Genomic DNA, 19,207 nt, shown 5'->3' on the forward strand with positions numbered 1-19,207 from the left:
TCTTTTTTTTTCTTTTTTTTTAATTGGAGCTACATTATTGATCACCTTTCTTAGCTGAGGGGTTAAACAACTAACAGAGAAAGTGAGAAAAACTGAAACGAACAATTGCTGTGTACCAGTGTGGATTAAAAAAAAAAAAAAAGGACCATGAAAACCTCAGTTCGGTCAAATTGGAAATATTCTTTGAAAATAATCTGTCAACAGTTTACAATTGTTGGCAAATTATTTCAGTATTGAATCATGGTCATCACTCCACAATTTTGACATGATGGTTACCATGGCAACTGTGGAGATGACCGGCTGTCAGAGACTTGAAGGTTGAGAGTTGCACCCTTCGACAGGTAAAGCAAGGCGAGAGAACATCCCCCATTTTATAGTAGAGAGAGAGAAAGAGAGAGAGATGGCCAGGACACTCCCCCCTCCTTCTGCTGGGTGGGGGGTGGGGTGAGGAGGTGGTGAGAAACAGGGAGGATGTGGGTACAGAGAGGGACAGATGGATGAATGGAGGGGTTACCTTTGTTGCGATTTTCAGGGGGTCCTTGTTTTTTACCTGTTTGGACAGAGAGAGAGGGTGGAATGCTGATAAAATGGCTCAAAGGAAAAAGAAGATCAAATCAAACTGAGGGAGAACACAAAGTTCAAACTGACAGAAACCCACAGGTGTGTGTGTGTCGTGTGTGTGCTGTGGGCAGGAATGGACGGATCAGAGGAGAGAGACACAAAACTTCCCACTGTGGAGAACCAGCAGTTTGTGTTATAAACAAGATGAAAATCATAATAAATTATTAGATTTTGTAGAATCTATTTATATTCTGTGTTAATGTGTGTGTGTGGGGGGGGCTGTTACTGTCTGAGTGCAGGACTTTTTAACTGAGAAAAAAACTGGACTTGGAAGGACTGTTGAGCTGGCCGACTCGGGTTTAGACTTCATATCAAAATACGCTGGCGATGTTGACCTTAATTTAATATTAACTCATCTAAATTTAGATTCATGACAAAACTTGTTCAAAACAGGAGGTTGACTCAGAAGTCTGAATCATTCTCTCTCAGCAAACCTTTACTGTGTGGTTTTAAGTCTTTCCTGTTATTTTGACATTCATTCAGGGAATAAGGAAATCAAACAGTTATGACTGACATATCCAGATGTGATTATATGTGACTGGACTGGGTTGTTGTGAATGGGATGGTCAGTAAGTTTGAGTTTTTACAACAGCTGGAGACTGAGCATCATTTTGCACCAATTCTCTCACATGCCCAACAGTTTCTGCTGTTGGTCCTGTTCAGCTGTCGCAGATCAATCAGAACGGTCTGACAGATGCTGGTCAGCTAGGTTTGTTCCTCAAACATCAACTTCCCATTGCTCTTAAAAACTAAACTACACACACACTCCTTGGTTGTTCACTGTGTGGATTGTGATAAAGACAGCGTTCCTGTTGTGTATGTATGTGTATGTATGTGTGTGTGTGTGTGTGTGTGCACATGTTCCTAAAGTGGGAGTTGTTAAATTTGGAAAGTTAGGAGATTCCTGACAGAACTGTGGACATTTAATGCTCTTCTGTGAAGTTTAAGTCTAAATTTGTTTTGCAGTTCTCCTCAAAAGGACTTTTCTAGTTTTACTTAATTGCCGTTTTTGGATTCATTGATTGGAGGCCAAACTTTAAACCTGAGCGTCTCTCTCCGCTGAGCTGGTACATTCAGCCGGTTCACAATGAATGCCTGACAAACTCAAACTTTAGCCAATAAAACAAATGATCAGACAAAACAAAGTAAACAACATGAGTAAAAGGGAGTTAGCATGATCACAAGCAAATCAAAAGCAATAGAGACCGACTGCAGAAGCCTGTTGGTTTATTATCAGTCTGCTCTCACACAGTTTGAGGACCATGTCAACTTTAGCTTTTCAGGGGTTTCTCGTCAAAAACGACAAGTGTGTTTTGCATATTTATTGAGCGTCATATCAATATAATCAGTAGCTCAGTACAGTGGACAAACTACAACAAATAAATGAGACCACAATGAAGTAAATCCAAGAGATGCTCTGACTGGTTTATTATTCTGTCCTTTAGGTCTGTGTGGGAGCGCAGCAGTGAATCATCAAATAAAATGTTTTCATGTCTGTCACGTTTCATGGTCATAGTGGCAGATTAACTTGAGATGAAATACAGCTTCACTTTTTTCCCCCAAACTTCAACCATTTTCTAAAGAGCTGACATCAACATGAGCCCTGAGCTACTTCTCTGCAACTGAATTATGAACTCATGGATCCTGTGACGCTTAAAAGACTAAACATAAAGCTAAGAGCTAAATATTTGGTGTTATTATTGCTCAGAGAATTTGATCAAATACGTTTCTCTCATATTCAGTTTTGACTATATTTACTGATAAGCATATTCTATAAATAACTCCTTCTTGATATCAAATTTCCCTGAAAACTTTCTGGAATTTTTGTTTGCCAAGTAGAAAATTAATATGACTTATTGAAAGAAAGAAACTTGTTTAACAGACACAATCACAGGTGACTGGTAAACTCATCTTTGGTCTCATTTATTCACTGACTGTGTTTTTGTGTTCAGAATTAAGTTAAAAATGTCAAGAGGCTACAGTTATGTCCTTCAAACAGCTCTGCTATTATCAGTCCAGACTGGAGACGCTCTACCTTCTGAAAGAGTCAGCCAGTACGATTACAAAACCCTCAAACAAACACAAGCTCATAAATCTTACAAATATTTCCCATCTGCATTCCTCAAATGGTGGAGCAAAAATATTCAGAAACTGTCACAGTGATAAACATTTCAAACCCCAGACTTGCAGCCCTCATATGACCCTCAACATGACTTGTGTTTGTGCGACATGTGTGACAGCTTTTCTTTTGTGCCTTACTTTTCTTGACCTTCTTCTCTTCATCATGCTCGCTGGCGCCGAGCAGGGTGAAGATGATGCCAGTCTGAGAGTTGAGACCGACAGCTGACACCACCATCCTGCCAGATCCTTCCATGACATGGGTCCCTAAGGAAATATTTCAAAAGTTAGAAACTTGTTTTTTTTTTTTTTTATCTTAACTGTCACTACTGTCGTCGCTCTTGGTTTTATATCACTGACAAATCACTTGTCATTTTATTTTATTCCTTGTTTGTGTTTATATTCTTCACCGTTCTTCACCAATATTAACATCATATCTTTAGTGATTAAATATTTTATACACACACACACATATAAATATATATATATATATATATAAATAAATAAATGTTAACAAACAAACAAAAAAGAAAAAAGTTTTGAACCTGTAACATTGGAGTTTTGAGGCTGAACATAGCCTGAACATTCAGGCACTTACCAGCCAGCAACATTGGGTCCTTCTCCAGAGACTTCCGAACCTGGTCAGACTCTCCGGTCAGAGAGCTCTCATCAATCTTCAGGTCGTTGCCTTGGATCAGAATCCCATCAGCAGGCAGCAGGTCTCCTGCAGACAGAGGACAGAGGTCAGAGGGTCTCCTACTCGACCCGAGCTTCATTCATCTCTCAGAACAGAAACACACAGATTTCACCAACGACTCCAAGTCTGATTGCGGATAAAAGCCAAAACAATGACAATCCGACTGCCCTATTTGGTAAAGATGGTCAAAATAATCATCTGATATTTGAACAAAATTCAGAGCAGTTACTGCGCTAAAAGAGATGCAGCTTCCTCAGAATTACTGTGAAGATTTCCCACCAGGTCCAATTAAGACCCATCGTACTGTTGTGGCTATGCATGGTTTGTGTGTGTGTGTGTGTGTGTGTGGGGGGGGGGACACAGTTTTAATAAAGACAACTCAAAATCCAACATTCCCTCCTAATCTCAAAATTGAAAAGATTTCCCTCATGCTAAATGATCTGGAAAGATCAGTCATTAACAGCATGATGGAGAACCCAAACTGTGACCAAACAGTTGGACATGACTGATGTAAACCTGGTAAAAAGCTGCTTTATTGTTCTCTGCTGGACAGAAAAATGAACAGAAAGGGGAAAAACAGGAGCTCTTTCAGCTTTTTTATAGCCCATCTTTAGAAATGTGCTACCTGTGTTTGGTGTCTGTGCTCCGTACCGTATTTGATCTGGGCGATGTCTCCGACCACGATCTCTGCTACAGGGATCTGGATCACCTGACCTTTGCGGATCACCGTGAACTTCTGTTCCTGTTCAATGCGGCTCTGAAGCCCACGGAACTGCTTTTCTTTGGACCAATCATTGAAGGCTGTGACCAGGACCACAATGATGACAGAGAACAGAATAGCTGCTCCCTCGATCCAGCCAGCCTCCCCCTCCCCCTCATCCTCTGCGCCTCCTGCAACGTTACCACAATCTGGGGGAGGGGGGGGAGAGACACAATATATATATATATATATATATATATATATATATATATATATACACATATATAGACATAATAGATATCTTGCAAATAATAAAAAGACAAAAGTAATTTAGATTAAAAATGTCTTTAAACCTGGAACAGACCTTCATTGCTGTCCCCTGGTGGGTGGTAGAAGGCCAGGCCAAGCGAGATGACTGCAGCGATTTCCAGGATAATGAGTGTGATATCTTGTAGAGCTTCCCACACCAGCTGCAGGAACGTCTTGGGCTTCTTTGGGGGGATGAAGTTCATTCCAAATGCTGTATGACGTTTCTCTAAATCAACAGGGTTACCAGACAGACCTGCAGAAACAAACAAGACATTAACATCACCATCTGAGCAAGAAACTGTCAGCGTCAGGCTGTCCCAGCAGTACAAAGTAACCTGAAAAACTGCAACAGGGAATTTTGGATCATTTCATTTTTATGATCGTTGAAAACCCAGATCGTAATTGAGATTAAAATCGCCCAACCCTACCGCCAATACAACTGATCACCTCATTGTCTAATATCTGTTTGTGAAAGATGACATTTTGTTTGTTGATAGAAGAATAAAACCTAAAGTACCTCCTGCTGATTTCAGCCTTTATGGTCAGTTTAAGTCGCTACACACAGGACAGAAGATGTTCTGATGATTAAATATGCCAACAACACAGATCTGTCTCAGCTGCTATTCCTTCTGTCTATGGGAAAATCTAGCACTCCACTCTCAGAGAGATTGTACTCATTCCAGGTCATCCAGTGGTGTAGAATTGGGACATGGCCCAAACCAGGACTTCAGACTAGTGTTTTGCATCACTGCACCTAACTTTTTAATTGGTGCACCCCAATTTTCTCAGCAGCTCATGTTAATACATTTAATATTATAATAATAAGAAGAAGAATAATAACATAATGATTGTCTTATATCACATTCTATACATATATGACAATTAAAAGACATATATTATTTTAACAATTGTGAACCATTTACTGGATAATACTGAGAAACAAATATAACAACACTGGTCTTCCACTTATTACATTATAGAAACCATTAAAATAATCCTGTATTTAACATAGACAAAAAACCACCCTGATTTCCATTATACAGTGATCCTTCGCTGTAATGTGGGTCACCTCTCGCGGCCTCGCTGTTTCGTGGATTTTTTTGTGCAATTTTGCATGCTTTTTTTTTTACAGTGCATTGTGTTCCGCGTCCTGCAGTTTCATTCTGTAATATTGGACTTTGAGGGTGTTTAAATAAGAGAGAAAAGTGTGAAAATGTTAATGCCTATCTGAGAAAAGTGTATAAAGTGTGTAGTGAGGGGTTTTACAACTTTTAAACCTTATAATTGTAAAAAATAAAACTGACTACTTCATGGATTTCGCCTATTGCGGGTTATTTATAGAACGTAACTCCCACGATTAACGAGGGACCACTGTATTGCAAATAAACATCTATCATGAGTGTAGAATGAATGAATGACAAACACACACAAAATGCTTGCCTTCTGGAACCTTCTGTGGGCGTCTGCAAATGTCAGAATCAATGATGCCCTAGCACAGGGCTGTCCAAAGTCGGTCCTCGAGTGCTGCTGTCCTGCAGGTTTTCAATGTTTCTTGCTTCAACACACCTGACTCAAATGAAATGGATCCAACAGCCAATTAAGTTTTGCACAATTACTCATTAATTTGAGTCAGGTGGTTTTGGAGCAGGGACACATCGAAAACCTGCAGGATTGTGGCCCTCGAGGACCAGCGCTGGACACCCCTGCCCTAGCATCTGTTCATCATGGAGCAAATGCCATCAAACATACCTGCACTTTTTTAAACCCACGACCAGTTTAGAACTAAAAAACTGAAAAAAATAAAATTGAATGTTTGTTTCATCTTAATCATTTTCAGGGGCCTAAGAAGCTGAACTGACCAAAGTTCTGTAAAAATATAAAAAAAAACAAAAACAGAAATAAAATTTTTAAAGGATGAACATGTTTGCTGGGTGCCTTGTGTGGACTCTAATGCCAGGTTTGGGGTCTGAGACCACTAGTCTGTTCCTGTAGTAGTGATGAATCCATCACAACCAGAACTGACCCAAACTGCTCTCCTGCTGAAAACTCAATCTGCTGCTCCACCAGAGCCAGTAATCAACACTGCAGTACCTGATCAAACCCACCAGATCTGGACCAGCTTGCTAGCAGGAAGCTAATAAAGTTGATGTAAACAACAATTTGGATTTTCAAAGAAAATAAATAAATAAAAATCTAAACATGATGAAAAACAATCACCGCAGAACATTACAGAGGAAATATTGGTAAGGTCTTCTGACACTTGAACTGGTAATAGAATTTAAAATACATTTTTCTATAAGAATTTGCAGCTTCTAAGCACACACACATCTCAACGCGTCCTCTTTAATGTGAATTTCGGAGTAAAATCTGCTTGTAAAAGTTTGTGTGGTGAGGAAACATTGTCTCTGTGGATGTGAAATCAGGACAAGTGCAGTGGAATGTGACATGAACATCAGATTAACCCCTCATTTCCACCGGGTGCGTGTGTGCCATGTTATGTGCCGCGGCGCATGCTAATCGCGGCCGTTTTAGTCAATGGTTTGAATCCCACTGGGTGCACCGCAGCACGTGTCAGAAGCATTAGTGCTCCCACCACAACGTGGTAGCTAGACTCTTCCTCTGTTGTTCCCCGGTGGTGGAATGATCTACCAAACTCGGTCCGATTCACAGAGTCCTTATCCACTTTTAAGAGCAAGCTAAAGACTCCCCTGTTAAGGAGCATTTCCACACTTAGCTTAACTCTTCTACTCATCGGAATGAGTTAGAAAGATTTGTCCAGCTCTCTTGCTTAACTAAGTACTGAATAAGCTGTGTGCACTTACACCCAAGATGTTATTGTTGTTGATGATGAAATCTTGATCTTGTATTTAAACAAAGGACTGAAAAAATAAATAAATAAATAAAAATATGCACTGCCTCTAGCAATACATGACAGCACCTGGATCCAACTGGACTCACAGCAGTCTGACTATCACTTAATTATGATGTCCCGTCTTGTTTGAATTCTTGCTTGTGTTGTTCTTACTCTCAAATGTAAGTTGCTTTGGATAAAAGCATCTGCTAAATGACTGTAGAATAGAATAGAATAGAATAGAATAGAATAGAAGCATCCCAGGAGCGCCTTGTCGTGGCACTCTGCTAAATTTACACGTGAAGTCTATTTTTGACAGAGCAAACTCCGCAATTTAGAAAGGGGCAGACAGGAAGTCAGACATGGGAGCAGTGTCAAAGCTTTGGGTATTTTTCAAAATAAAAGCCCCTGTGCAGATTTGTGCTGCTGAACCATGAAAACATTACATCTTTAACCGGTCTGGGGGTCTCAGTGTTTTGTTTTTTGTTTTTTTTTCTCTTTCTTTTCATCATGGACGACGTTTACCCTGGAAGTGGAAAATCACACGATTCTCCAATTCTCCTGTAATTTCGTGATCTTGCAGATCCTGCTTGGCGGACTGCACTCACGGGTGCTCCACACCTGACACGCTCCTGGTGTGGATTGATGCGCCATGGAGGTCAGAACAAAACAGTGGTGGAAATGAGGGGTAAGTCTACATGTACATCAGCTCAGACAGATTTCCGTCTTCATACGTTTTCATTACTCCTTCTTGTGTTCTCACTCTGATCATTATGTTCTGATCATTTAGAGAATTAAGACTTAAAGCTAACACAAGGACGCTAAAGGGATCAGAGATGAGAAGAAGCCAAACAAACAGATGAAAGAGGACATGAGGTGTGGCAGGTGAGATGACATTTGGTTGATTTGAAATTAAATAAAATGAGGTGGTATGAGGATACCTAAAAAGAGATGAGAATGGGTCAGGGATGATTAATGAGAGGTGAATAAAGGAGAAAGACGGAGAAAAAAGGTGGAGGTTGTAAGGAAAAATGAAAGCAGCTTATATGAGAAGAGGTGATAGGAGGGATCGGGGTGGTGCTGAGCAGAAAATAAAAAACAGTGAAACTACGTGTGCTGTGATGAGAGAACGAGGAAACAACCTTATGTGACAATTATGAGGCAAAGTTCAAAGTGCTAATGTGAGATGGAGCAAAGGGATGAGCAGAAAGATTCATTCAGGCAAGATTGTTAGCTTTGAATTAACCACAGAAGTTTCACAGTGAGTCACTACTCCACCACATTGGAGTGTGTTTTAATGGGACTCTCTACAAGCAGACCAGTATCAGACCAAGTCTGTGGTCCAGAGCTGGAAAGGAAACATGATGAGGTTTTAAAAATACACCGGCTGTCAAAGTCATCATCATCAATGTTTCCTCACACGGTGGTTCAGATCAAAGTCTGGTTTGATCATTTTAATGCCAGGGACTGATGCTGAAGCTGCTGTCATGCTAAAATAAAGGAAAAAAGAATCACAGAAAACCTTAACTGGCTCAGCAACACAAATCTGTTATTGTCTTTTTACTTTTATTTTTTCCTTGGTTACTTTTATGATTGTGATGGCAGGTTTCATCTAGTGTCTGGCAGCAGCTTGCTGGTAGAGATGATCCCGAAGGAGATGCAGATTACGGTTCTAGCATATGTATGGTGTTCCAACAAGAGAAAAGGATCACTGCACAATGTTGCCGTCACAGATGTTTATTAATTCTTGCCTCCATCAGAAATGGACCTCACTGGACCAAAACGGAGTCTAATCCAGCCCAATATTCTTGAGCCAACATGCCGTTTCATGTGTTCCCACACACACTTTTCACTTTCATTCATTCTCCTTGTACAATAAAGACTAAAGTCTGTGTATCTGATGTGTGTGTTGTCAGATCTGCTTCCTTCATCACCTATGCACTTTATTTACCAGCTGTCTTTGCTGCCATCTTTTTTATTACTTCAGTTCTTGTCCTTAAACAAACCTCTGAACAAATCTTCCACAACTGACATCTGTACACTTAAAATAATGACATTTCTGACACGCGTTGTATAACACATTGATTGATGACAGCAAACTCTATTTTATTTGTTTATGTCTTTAAGCCATTTCATATACCCATTATACTTTGGGATATGAACTGGTAGATTGAGTGAAATTATGTTCTCTAATAAAACTACTTGAGTCCTTTAAATATTACTTTAATATTATATGTCCCACCCTGCGATGGACTGGTGACCTGTCCAGGGTGCACCCTGCCTCTCACCTGTTAATGTTGGGATAGGCTCCAGCTTACCCGCAACCAGTAATGGACTAAGCAGTACAGAGAATAAATGAATGAATTATCAGTCCCACTACTAGTCTAATAAGTTATAGATGTTTTATTTCTCAACTTTCTAAGTTTCTAGTTCTCTCGTTCACTTCTTCCCACTATGGCTTGATGTGACACCTCATCTGAAATCTGTCGATCTCTGTGATGGAGCCAGATATCTGTATGAAGTTTATTTATCTGACTTATTTTAACATTGAAACAAATAAAGATAAAAGCCTGGTTCACATTATAACTGATGTATTCAACTAAATCGTGACAGGATATGAAGGAAACAGATGCTATAATAAAAGTAAAATAAGATTTAAGAAGTTTATGACCAACAGAAGTGTCGGTGTCAACATCATCTAGTTTAAATAAGCTCTGTTGCGGTTTTCAGCCATGTTTCTGATAACTGAAGAGGAGGATGGTTATTGTTTCTAAAAGAATGTCAGATTTAACAGAAAAGCCTTATTTACTGAAGGAGAGCACACAAGGTGGAGGATGAGCTCAGGCCTGCAGACTGGTGTCTACAGGAAATAAACCTGCCTTTAATAACCTCTTTTCTAAAACGCTATGGACATTGAACTTCATACATCCACAGGTTTTTACTTTTTCAAATAAACTCTGACCATTATAAAATGATAAATTACATATTTTATTGGTTTGTCTATTTATTAGTGCTGGGCAACGAATTAAATTTTTAATCGCGATTAATCGCATGACATGCTGAGATTAATCCATTGTTACGCACAAAATGTCTCTTTCCTTTAAAAGAAGGCCTACAGCTATTTACTGCTTTTTTTTTCTTTTACATAATTTTCCACAAATATCTACATTCCTTAGAAAAAAAGTCTGTTTATCCTCTTTTTATAAAGGTTTTATATTTTTCTTTATTTTAAAACCTAAAAACGGAAATAAAAATGTGGTTCCTCAAAAATAAACATCCTATGGTGGCTCTTCAATAAAAAATATATATAACATTGCCTTTTTGAAAAGTCTCGTAACATTTGCGTCTCTAAAGGAGTTTTATTTAGCTGGCTGAGGGGAAAATGGCTCTTTGGATTGGAAAGGCTGCAGACCCCTGGACTAAACACATGAACAAATTTACCAGCAGTTTTCTCTTTAACAACAACAACAGTTAAAATATTTCTTCATATATATTTATAAAATCAAATATTTATGAGAAAGAAGGATGAAATGTTCAGGATTTACTAACTAAAAGGTAAAAAGTCAGCAGGATGAATTTAAAGCTGTGAAGCTGCTTCCTTCTAAACACAGAAGGAACAATATGTGATGAATATCAGCATCAGGTGAACAGACAGAAAGCAGGATTAGAATCTCACAGCTTCTAGATGGTGAGGAGAGAGAAATATTCACAATATGCACAATAACTTCCATCCATGCACCTTCAGTGCTTCATTATCCAGATTTTTGGCCTATAAATTCTCTAAACTTTCATTTTTAGCTTGACTGCACCTGCAGCCTCCGCTACCGGGAGTTAAGGGGTTAACATCTCTTTTCCGGGTGTAGCGTCAGATGTGTAACTAAACATGTGTGGTATCCACAGAAAGTCCAGAATCTCAGCAAAACCATTTCTATGACCACACACACAGTTAAGACAACAAATAATCTAAGACCAGCTACATAAAGTCTGAAAAATATGTAAACACAGATGATGTCTCCCCGTGTCCACCCGACGGCATGAACACGACCAAACGGCTCCTCTACTGAAAGCTCACATCTCACAGATTCCACAGCTAGAAGTTTCATCTTAATATGACCAAGATTCACCGAACCAGAAGCAGAAGAAGGCCCGATTTATGCTTTACGTTTGTAAAAATCAGAAAGCATGTCATACCTTTACTGTCTTGCATGAATTAAAACCGAATTTATTAAAAAAAAATTAATAATAAATAAAAAGTTTCTCATCGTGTTTTGAAGCAGTTTCCCTTCCAAAAATCACGATGTTCTGCCATCTGCATGGGTTTTGACAAAGAGAAACATTGGTTTTTCTTCTTTCTTAAGTTCCAGACAGAAAAAGTCTCTTCATAATAAACCCGCTCTCTCCTGCTTACATCAGACACACTGCTGCAGCAGGGACGCCATGTTTCTTAAGAAATTAACGGCATTAATAAAGCGTTGCGTTAATAAAGCGTTGCATTAATAAAGCTTTATGTTAACACGCGATTAATGCGTTAAGATGCCCAGCACTACTATTTATGTTCTTTTTAAGATAGATTATGGTCAGAAAATTGTAGAAAGAAAAATAAACAGATGTCCAATTGTATTTAATTATACAGATTTGAGAGAGGAAAACTGAAAGAATGGCAAAATGTTGAAGGTCTCAGTTGCTACATTTACATGGAGCACGTTTTATTTTCTACGTTTCTAATTTGTACAAAAGAAGTACGAAACAAGATGTATTTAATTAATTCAGCATTCATTTATACAATTCATTTATAAATTGACTTTTTAAGGTCATATATTTTAACTTCCCAGTTATTTCATGCTTGGCTGCATGTTTCTGGAAATTCTTCTGTTGTAAAGTTAAACATATGAGGACAAAATATTGTGAAACAGTAAAATGTTCTGCATGTAATTCATATTTTTGTTGGTGTAAGCGTTAATGAACCAACAATGAAGATAATCAGATTTTTTTTTTTTAAGAAATATCGGAATCAATATCAGCCTAAAAAAAATCAATATCGGTCGAGCCCTAGTTACAGTCGTATTAAAGCTGTCTGTCATGTAAATACAACTGATCGGATCACTTTATCTAGAGTCCATGTAAACATGTCAGCTAGAATCTTCAATCAGATTGATTTCAATTGGTCAGATTAAATACTTTCCATTAAAACGTAGCTAGTGTTTCTCCCTCTGATGGCTCAGAGAAGCTTTATACTTAAACTGGAGGAGACATGGATGTCCTGAGGCCGTGTGTGTGTGCGTGTGTATGCATGTGTGTTTCCCTGAGTGAATAGGACATGGATCATGCAGCTGGAACCGGATCTCAGACTAGTTGCTGACTTCATGCACCGCAGAACTTAAATAGATCTGATACACCAGCAGGAAGAAAAAATGCTGAACCCATATACAGTGCCTATGTGTATGTGTGTGTGTGTTGATGTGTGTACTGATAAGGTGTTAGGTCAATGCATGTCTTCGTGACTGTTTCTAAAGGAGTACATTTCAGGAATTTGAATAAAAATGTTGGGGTTTTGTCTTTTTCAGTGTCAGTTTTGTTTCTGGTGTTGGTCTTGTAACCATCTACACCAATCTGTGACATCACAAACTCCACAGATGCTCTTCCTAAAGGTTTATCAAAACACCATATTGTCTTTATGCCAACAAACAGGGACACTTGCCATCATCCCAAAACAACGAATCACATCTGATCAGAAAGACGTTTTGACAATCGATTAACAGCTCATGTCATTCATCAATCAACATCAGGCTCCAGTTTCAGCTTCTCTGCTGGCAGAATTTTCTGGTTTTCTCTGCATTTCTTGAAAACTAAATTAAATCTTTGTTGCAGTTGCCAACCCCCTCCCCCCAAACATGTGAGTATCATCCACATCAATTAGGTTTCAAATTTAACATGTCATTAGTAGATGGTAACAGTCAGGATTTATTGGTTTTTATCTGCCAGCTTCAGGTCTGTTTGAAGCGTCCAACTCCTGTATGTGATGAGATAAAAGCACCGCTGTCCCATCTTTCTCTTGCCAGAGTAGTGACAACATCTGTTGCTAATTGCAATATTCCTAAAATAGCCCTTTATTTTAAGCCTGTATGTTTATTTTATGAAGGTGTTTGTAATGCAGGAAATGTCTAAATAATTTCACAAACTTTCTCCCTCTTCTCCAGAGGCGACATGTCTTCTCAGTATGACATGCCTCTGAATTCAAATAAATAAACACACATTAACCGACAGGATGCACAGCTGCAACTCGTGGGTGTTTGATGTTTAACCCGGGAGGCTAACAGCCGTCTCAGTGTCCACTCAGCAGCTGATTTTACAGACATATGAACATTAGACGTGATCATTAGTTGTTACACACCTCACACATTTAAACAGACTGGAGGCCAGAGCAGAACCAGTGAGAAACACAATTCACCTCAGTTTCAGTTTGATGTCGAGGCCAATACTGACCCTTTACACAAGCTCATGAACCCTGTGTCAAATTTCATGTATGAAATTTTTGGTATCATTCAATATAATTTTCAATAACACTGATCGATATTTCTTCTGGGGACTTTTCCTACACATTTAAATAGTCTTTACAAAAAGCTGGAAGGACTCACCTGTATTAAAAAAAAAAAAAAAAAAACTAATTTAAACCCAACACCTCCTCCAGCTGAAGCGCTTCATTAAAGTAAAAGAACTGGTGAAGCCCACAGTGGCTTTAGTTGAAGTATGCTGGCCACTAAGATAATCTCAGTCCGACACTAATCACTTAAAAAGCAGCTGCAAAACAACAGACATTTTCTGAAAGGTGTGTCAGATATTTTTCTAAAGCTGTTTGACTATCACTTATAATAAACATATCATGTTATGCAGCAGGGAAAAATCCAGTTTAAGCCCATCATGGTCGCAATTTTTGGACTTTGATGTAACGTCTTCATAAAATATTGAAATTCAGTCCCATCTGATACCACAGGAAAACCCTCTACAACACTGTCTGCTAATCGGCACCGAAGCCCTACACATCCGTAATAAATGCTGGCAGGATGAGACAGAAAAATGAACCGATGCAAACAGATAAATATAAAGTATAAATTAATCTAATTAAATGCTCTGCCAGCAAATGTAAACCAGCCAAAAAGCTGTGAATCATCCTGGTGTAGCCAGATGGCTCTGAAAGACCTCCCATTCAGGTTCCTTTAGCAGGAGGCAATTTTTCTATTCCAGAAAAATTCACAAAACAAACTCTGAAGGTATAAAAGCCTGGTCATATTTTAGAGAAGGATTCATCACCACATCCACCTTTGTGTCTAAATATGGTCATGTCTAGGTTCAAAAGGACCAAAACTATTAATTTTAAATGCGAGACATCCAGTGTTTTGCAGCCTGTTTAAAGGTTAAGACTTAAAGTCAAAGTTTTACAGCCTCTGCTTTCAGTTAAAAACCTGTCTCATCCAAGATTAAAATCTTTACTCACAAAATGAATCGGTGGAGTAACTTCAGAAAATTACGACACTTTAGGATTTTCTGTCACAGGTAGACAAACAGGACATTTTATATGGATTGACACTTAACATGCTGACAGTCTCAATTTGTTTGTTTGCCCTGAATCTTACATTCAGCCCCCCACCCCCACCATCTGCAGTGAAAATATAATTACACTTACTTCATTAAAATGAGTCATTTCTAACATGGAGGATGCGACTACAAATGTCCTCTGATCACTAAATGGAACAGAGCAATGATCTATGGAGCCATTAGGGGAACGGGCTGGAACTAATTTCAATCCTGGAATGGACCGATGGCAACAAAAACACACACACATTTAAACAGAGGGATCAAAGCATGAGAGAGGGAGGGGAAATAAACAGCAGCATGTCGGCCATTTTCTGCTCTCACTCCAAGCTCTGACTGAAACCCAAACGAATCATCTTTTCCACAAAATAAGGAATGCAACCATTCTAACATGTCACCTAATCTAATGGCTCAGCCAGTTTATCATTTATCTGCTTCCAAGAATCACAAGAAACACATTATTCATGGTGTGGACAGTTTCACTGAAGTCTCCTGCAGAGTTAGTTTGCCACTGTGTCACAGTTCAGTAATAAAATCCCAACATAGAGTTGAAAGTTAAGTGCTGACTTCACAGAGAGCAACAGATTAACCAGTGTCAAGGACTGGAGAAGTTCAGAGAGCAGGAGTTCAGCATCAGCATGAGGTCTGCTCTGCTCTGGAGCAGCTAAAGCACTAAAGCAGCTAAAGCACTGCGACCACATATAATTCCCAAGGGCTTTGGTTGATGATGTACAACTGTATTGTAAACAGATATTTAATCAACAACCCAAACTGATAAAAAGAACCTGGGGGCTGCAAACAACTTACTAATCAAATCAGTTATAGTGCAAAAAGAATTTCACCTAGGATGTCCTGAAGACAATCGGCAGGAAAAAAAAAACCAAAGAAAACAACCAGTTCATATACAGAGGCAACTAGAGCCCTACCGATTGATCATGTGTCATGACAATGACCCGTGCCTTGTTGCGTCTGTCATGCTTTTCATTTACGCTTCATTGCTAAAGTTGTGCTAGCCTAGCTTATTCTCTGTGTGTTTGTGTTAGCAACAACATCACTGTGGTCATGCCAACCCAGCATGTAACTGCAGAAATACTGTAAGTGTACAAAATATTTGAGGGCACAGAAAGACAGTTATCACTCCATCCACTGCGTGTTGAGATGATTTAAGGAGGAGCGATGTGAACACAGAGGGGAGGGGGCAAAGGTAAAATGATGACTATTACTGTCTGTCTTTAGCACCTGTCTTGATGTCATGTCACTCTTAATTTTACTTTGTCAGAAAGTACTACAACATGACTCAGGCGGTAAGAGAAACTTACTGTGTGTTGTTGTGGAGTAATGCAAGTGCCAGATTATTTTAAGCCATTATATGTTTAAAATGCAACTCTGTTAAAGATGACATGTGTTCACATCTGAGAAAAGAGTTTTTATTTTGGTTCATATTGAGTTGTGACTTCATGGCCAAGAAAATAAGGGAGTAAAGAAAATGTGATTTAACATTAAATGTCATCAGTGGGCTGCATAAATAATGTTTTGCCAGTAACTTCACTCATTATATTGCTTATTTATAGAATAGGCTACATCTATGGTCTAAATCTACAGATAGGTTTATTTGTACAATTGGTAGCTATATTATTGCATGCTTCATAGAAAGAAAAATTCATAACGCAAATTTAAAATAAAATAAATAAAATATAACTTGTTTTATTTATACATATTTGTTAAATTAATCAGTCGAGTAACTGGTTATTGGAATTTTTTTTCTGCCAAATATCAGAATTGGCATCGGCCTCAAAAAAACGTTTTGGTTGGGCTCTAGAGAGAACAGCTCCTCACCGCAGGTTTGAATCCTGGTCCTTAGCAGCATGTCACCCACACTTTCTCTGATCCCCTTATCTTTCACGTAACTGTCCAATAAAGGCCTCTAGAGCCCAAAAAATTCTTATAATAGCAAACAGAATATTTTCAAATTGAATTATTGGAATTTTATACACCCACCTAGGGCTGCACAATAGATGATTAAAAAGACCACAATCTCGATTCACACATAGGCGTGATCGAAGTTCTACACACAGCAATTCCAAAGCATTTTAGATCACAAGCTGTATCACAAACAAACGCTCCTAATTTCCTCGCGGATATTTTCAAGTGTCCCCAAACACAGCGCTGCCGTTGCCTCCTCCCTCAACCAGTGGTAAAGCGCCATTACAACACATGATTCAGTGGAGGAAGCCGCCTGCAGGCCAGTGTATAGGAAAGAGTGAGCGTGAGTTAAAGCAGAGGAAAGTCTGCAGGAAGGAGGTTGAAATGAAAACCCAAGCGGCAATGGCAAGTCACCCCCTCCCCCGAACCGAACTCGTACCCAAAACAGGTTTGCATTTGGCAGCGATGTGGAAGTATTTTGGATTTAAGTGAGACGATGAGAAACAGCATGAGTTGCATAGTAAAGCGTGTTTTGCCCTGGTTGCAGCACCGCAAGGCAACACCACAAATCTCTACAGTCGCATTAATCACATACAAAGCAAGAAACACTGACAGATGTCAATAATCGGACTGAACCTTATACAATGCATATATATATGTATATATATATGTATATATATATATATATATATGTATATATATATATATCATGGTGGCACCACTTACAACCAGAAAACAAAAACAGCACAAGATCTGCAAAACTGCTTTATTTCCATAACATGGTGGTGGAAGTTGTTGACCTTTCACCTGGTCATATTACTGAAGTTGACTTATTATGGCGTGGCTGTGTATTTGCTTTTGATTAGTAAGTCTTGTTAGAAATTACAACAGTTTGATTTGGTACCAAAGGTGAATCTTACCCTCTATTGGTGATGTCTTCAGGCGGCGACATATGCCCTGCACATCTCCATAATCATTCCGGACCTTGTTGACAGCCTCGGCACTTCGCAGCTCCATGAGAGCCCTCAGCTCCTCCAAGGTCAACCCAAAGTCCCCGTCATGGTTACCTTCAGCAACCGAATTTCCTGGAGGATGGTCCACTGTATTGTTGGCCATGTTGGTCGTCTTCACAGCAGCGTTTTTCCACTGAGTGTCTTTGTTGAAGTGGTCTGAATGTTGACTGGGTCAATTCTCAGAGGATTGTGGGTAGTGTAGTTCTCACAGAAGGCAGGTGGAGGAGCCAAACGCTGTGGTTAACTCCTGACCTGGAGGTGCATGCTCCTCTTGATCACCATGGAAACAGGGGAGAAAACATGTTCTGTTGGCTTCACACTGTAGAGAAAAAGAAAACAGGAACAATTTTCAGAAATCAGATCCATCCATTATCTATACCGCCCATTAAGGGTTGCGGGGAAGCCTAACCCAGTATTTAGCAGGTGAGAAGCAGGGTACACCCTGAACAGGTCACCAGTCCATCGCAGGGCCAACACAGAGAAACAAACAACCACTCACACTCAAACTCTCTCCCTAGGGAGAATTTAGAGTGAACAATTAACCCAACACGCATGCCTTTGGACGGTGGGAGGAAGCTGGAGTACCCAGAGAGAAAGGCAACTGTTTAAACCTTCCTAGAAATCAGATATAAGGTGTGTCCCAGTTCAGAGTGTCCTCCGTAGTCTACACACTCCGAAGTCCATCACTTTCTGTGGCTCAGGTTGTTTTCCAGCCGGTACACACGTCATTAACCCCTTAAAAATCCACGAATATGAAATATTACAGAATTTTAATGTCACCATTTAACAAACATGCCTTTAAAGTACTTGGTTTTGTAACGTTTCTACTAAAGTGTAGTTTATATATATTTTTTTAAAAGACTAAAAACCTAAAACGTACTCTTCTGAGCTCAGTTGCTGATTCGCTACCGTCTTGTGCGCAATGAATTCTGGGAGAAAAGAAGCCGCTAAGGATGCAACACCAGCATCCTTCGTTCGGGGCCAAACAAAGTGCATATTTGAAGGGTGGATTCGGAGGGTCCTTCAAATTCTGTGAATTGCGACAGTACTTCGCGCACCACAATGACGTATGCGGCTGACGAATTTGCACTTCGAAGTGTGCAGACCCTGAATTGGGACACACCTATAGACTAAAAATATTCTGAGCACAAAAGGAACAACATCAGTACATAAATCAGTTCAGGACTCCTTTTTCCCTCTCCTTTTAATTAGCAGCAAAGAGAGCAATTTAGCCAATTAGAAGAGTTTCTCATCTCAGATCATAAAAGAGTCTCCTTGAATCACAGAGGTTATATCCTTAGAATAGAAAACGATTATCAGTATTTTATTGCTCCTCTGGGACTTATGATTGGTAAATGTCTGCCATCACTGAAACATCTCCTGGG

At 39.3% G+C, this 19,207-nt stretch overlaps 1 protein-coding gene across 5 annotated transcripts in view; it reads right to left on the reverse strand.

Annotated features, from left to right (window-relative positions):
• LOC121635895 (plasma membrane calcium-transporting ATPase 1-like) overlaps positions 1-19,207 on the reverse strand; it is a 115,035-nt gene that overhangs the window by 42,594 nt on the left and 53,234 nt on the right. For 3 of the 5 annotated variants that reach the window (XM_041979293.1, XM_041979303.1, XM_041979309.1), the window contains 6 exons: positions 17,730-18,141; positions 4,501-4,698; positions 4,088-4,345; positions 3,338-3,463; positions 2,881-3,006; positions 515-550 (listed from right to left, as the gene is read on the reverse strand). In XM_041979293.1, coding sequence (XP_041835227.1) covers positions 515-550; positions 2,881-3,006; positions 3,338-3,463; positions 4,088-4,345; positions 4,501-4,698; positions 17,730-17,925 — 940 coding nt within the window. In that variant the 5' untranslated portion in view covers positions 17,926-18,141. The remainder of the gene's footprint in view (positions 1-514; positions 551-2,880; positions 3,007-3,337; positions 3,464-4,087; positions 4,346-4,500; positions 4,699-17,729; positions 18,142-19,207) is intronic. The other 2 variants (XM_041979319.1, XM_041979327.1) reach the window with 1 other exon arrangement.

The sequence above is a fragment of the Melanotaenia boesemani genome, chromosome 3 (genome assembly GCF_017639745.1).
Source record: "Melanotaenia boesemani isolate fMelBoe1 chromosome 3, fMelBoe1.pri, whole genome shotgun sequence".
Taxonomy (NCBI): Eukaryota; Metazoa; Chordata; class Actinopteri; order Atheriniformes; family Melanotaeniidae; genus Melanotaenia; species Melanotaenia boesemani.